Source organism: Babjeviella inositovora, assembly GCF_001661335.1.
Source record: "Babjeviella inositovora NRRL Y-12698 unplaced genomic scaffold BABINscaffold_1, whole genome shotgun sequence".
NCBI classification, from domain to species: domain Eukaryota; kingdom Fungi; phylum Ascomycota; class Pichiomycetes; order Serinales; genus Babjeviella; species Babjeviella inositovora.
Genome location: NW_017566838.1, coordinates 723475 through 726535, shown reverse-complemented (window position 1 = coordinate 726535; position 3061 = coordinate 723475). Strand labels below are relative to the sequence as shown.

Here is a 3061-nt window from a genome sequence, read left to right as displayed (position 1 = left end):
AGGGTAATTAATCAAATATTTCACGATCCCTCAATTTCCCAACACTTGGTAGCCTATCATTCTCGGACTGGCTGCAACCTTTTACTCTTGAATCCATCCACTTGCATTTTATTTTCAGACTCCTTTATTGAACCCCCTTGAACATTTTCTATCGTTTCATCTCTACTCAATTTCCCAGGCTTCCTTTGACCACTCTGATTTTATTTGTATCCGGCTACCCGATTAATGAGAATGGACCAATGCAATAGCGCAGGCACCTCCCCCCGAAACAAATCGCTCGCCGTGGTCGCGCGCCTGGAAGAGCACGGCATGGCCCTAAGGCATACGCCACGTAGCCCCGGCCTCGCGCCCAGCCCGGGACAAGCACCGCGTATGCTCAAGCGCACGCGCTCAATTGTCAAGTTGGCAATCCGTAAAAAGTCGTCCACCAAGACGCGCGCAAGCACAAGCACAGGCGCAAAGGCCAACAAGTACCACTCCAAGCCGCTCGAAGCCGGCTCGCGCATCCGCTTAACTCTAGTACCATCTCTTGCGGTATTATATCTCGCGCTTGTACCCAACTCGATCCGCAAAGAAGTCACCGTGTTCCAGCACGGCCCCGCGGGTGCGGAAGCGACCGCGCGCGAGCTATCGCGCAGCGACATGTTGCGCAGCTTTGCATCCGCGTTGGTGTCGCGCCCCGTCAAACTTATTGACGACACGTTGATGAACATGGCCTCACTCTCGACAAAAGTCTTGGAATCTTTCCACAAGCGCGATGATGCGCCCACGTTTAACTCTATGGACGCGGCGGTCAGTTCGCTCTTTGGTTTGAAGGAGTACTCACTCGTACGCGTGACGCGTGCAGCGTCGTCTGAGCCCAACGGCTCGGTGCTCTTGAAGCTAGAGACGGCGCTGCCAGGCGATGCGTGGCTCGCGGATGACGACGACTCCAATGAAGAGTTGATCAACGGGATTGGCGACAAGGGCGACCGTCCGAATACGGTGTTTATTAAGAAGGTGATTGCGCGTCCGCGCTACAAGTCGGATATGAAGATTTATCTCATTCCGCGCGCGACAAGCGCGTCGCTCTATGTGGAGGAACGCATGCTTCGTCGCGATCTCGTGCGCGGAGTGGTTGACGCTACGTGCTCGAACCGCATCATCTTGTGCTCGTTCAACTTTCACAAGGCTGTTGCAGAGTATACGGCCGCGCGACACGACCCCCAGGCATTGTTGGACTTTGGCGGTGACTACAGCGACGACTCCGCGGACGAACGTACAGAGGCAGGCGCGCTATCACACCATGAGGGACGGCGCGCATATGCGGTGGGATATGCATTTGCGCGCACACAGCCCGTCTACCCGTATCCACAGTACTACCCGGCGCCATACCCATACTACCCGGCACACGCGTACGCCCCGCCAGATCAGCACCCGCGTGGCGACAGCTTTCCGCAGGGCCCGCCGGACGTGTCCCTGAGCCCGTCATTTTCGCAGCCGCGCCTCCCGCGCTTTCCTCCTACGCCCCACTTTCCCCAGGACGCGAACCCCCGCGCTGACGAGCGGCATGCCCTTCCACCGTTCCAGGGCATGCCGCCGCCAAGTGGGTATCCACCCTACTTCCACCCTCACGCGCAGCCTCCCGGCGACGGCCGTGTCCCTCACCCGGACGGTCAGCCCGGCTGGTATCGTGTCCATCCTCAAAATGGCCCCAGCTTCAAAAACGAGGTTGATAAACGATATACGGATTAAATGCATAACTATATATGGTAGAAAAAGTGTAGATAGACAGCAGATGGATTTAAGGCTAAATACGAAAAGAGATGGTGAGCGGTCAATGGAACGAAGCGAACTTAGAGTAACTACGGGTGAAACGATCATACTTGGGGAGTTGGATTTGCTATATGTGTAGCATTACACTGGTTGTCTATTAAATAAGTTGTTATATATACATCTGATTGACAGCCAGTTATAGTATAGTAGGAGCTGTTTGCTAAACTCAGCTATGGGCAGCTATTTTTGTTGGGTATTATAAGGCGCAAGGACTCACGCTTGGTAGATTTTTTTTCCAGGATAATTCCAGTGTAGTTGCGACTGTCTGGTCTTGCTACTAAACTCATGAACACAGTCATTATAACTATACCGTTGCCAAATAAGGAACTAAGTCTGGATGGTAAACGAAGAATATTTACGTTGCCTAATACTGATATCTCCTTACTCCCAATACGTCGCTCACTAGTACATGTGGAGGGCTAACACAACATCTATTTGTCTACACTACACATTTGTATTTAGATCGTCATCTGTTATTTAGGTAGTGGAAAGTTGTTTATATGCGTTTTTTATCGATAAAGCTGGGTCCACTGAACAGCGTAAAGATTGACAGAGCTGGGGTAAGGAAACAGGGAAATGGTTGAGGATTTGCGTTTTTGAATGATTGCCATGATTTAAGTTCTGTACGAAGACATTACCCTTGGATTACCCTTGTGGCTTTTTCTGCCACTTTCCATTATCCAGAATGAATGAAAGAACGAGGAAAGGCCTGTCACAGATATAACCGCTTATCACAGATATATGGTGTTATCAGAGTTTACAGCCTGAAACTTTTGCTTCCGAAGGTTTCGGTCAGGGGTGACATCAGACTTAGCTTTTTGGAATGGCCTTCGAGTTTATAATCGTGGGGAGGCACCTGTTATATCCACGGAAGGAAATCCACCTGTTGTGCTATTGAAGTAGACTGAGAATGTAAAAGTTTGAGTGAAAATTCAAAGTCCAGTCATGGTTGATTGTAAGGGTTACTAGAAATTGGAAACAGTTGGACAAGATTAAAGCGTTTTGATGAATAGAATACTACCACGTAGCTCTAACTTTGAGGCCATTCAGTTGAAACCAGGGATTTTAGCCATACCCGATTGGGCACCATTTTTTATTGGCGCATGTTTGCCACCATAAGTCATCGTCATTGGCTTACGTTTTAAGCTGACCTTTCGGAGAGACTCTCAGACGAATTTGAGCTTCTATATTGTAGTTTGTATAGATTAGATAAGCATATAGTCCATCTATGAAACCTGAGAGTATT

At 49.7% G+C, this 3061-nt stretch overlaps 1 protein-coding gene across 1 annotated transcript; it reads left to right on the top strand.

Moving 5' to 3' along the window:
- Positions 1 to 387: 387 nt before the first annotated feature.
- On the top strand, positions 388 to 1185 carry BABINDRAFT_27642 (uncharacterized protein; the record flags this gene model as incomplete). Its single annotated transcript, XM_019131405.1, has 1 exon — positions 388 to 1185. A coding segment is annotated over one exon (798 nt), but the record flags the coding sequence as incomplete, so codon positions are not given.
- Positions 1186 to 3061: the final 1876 nt, after the last annotated feature.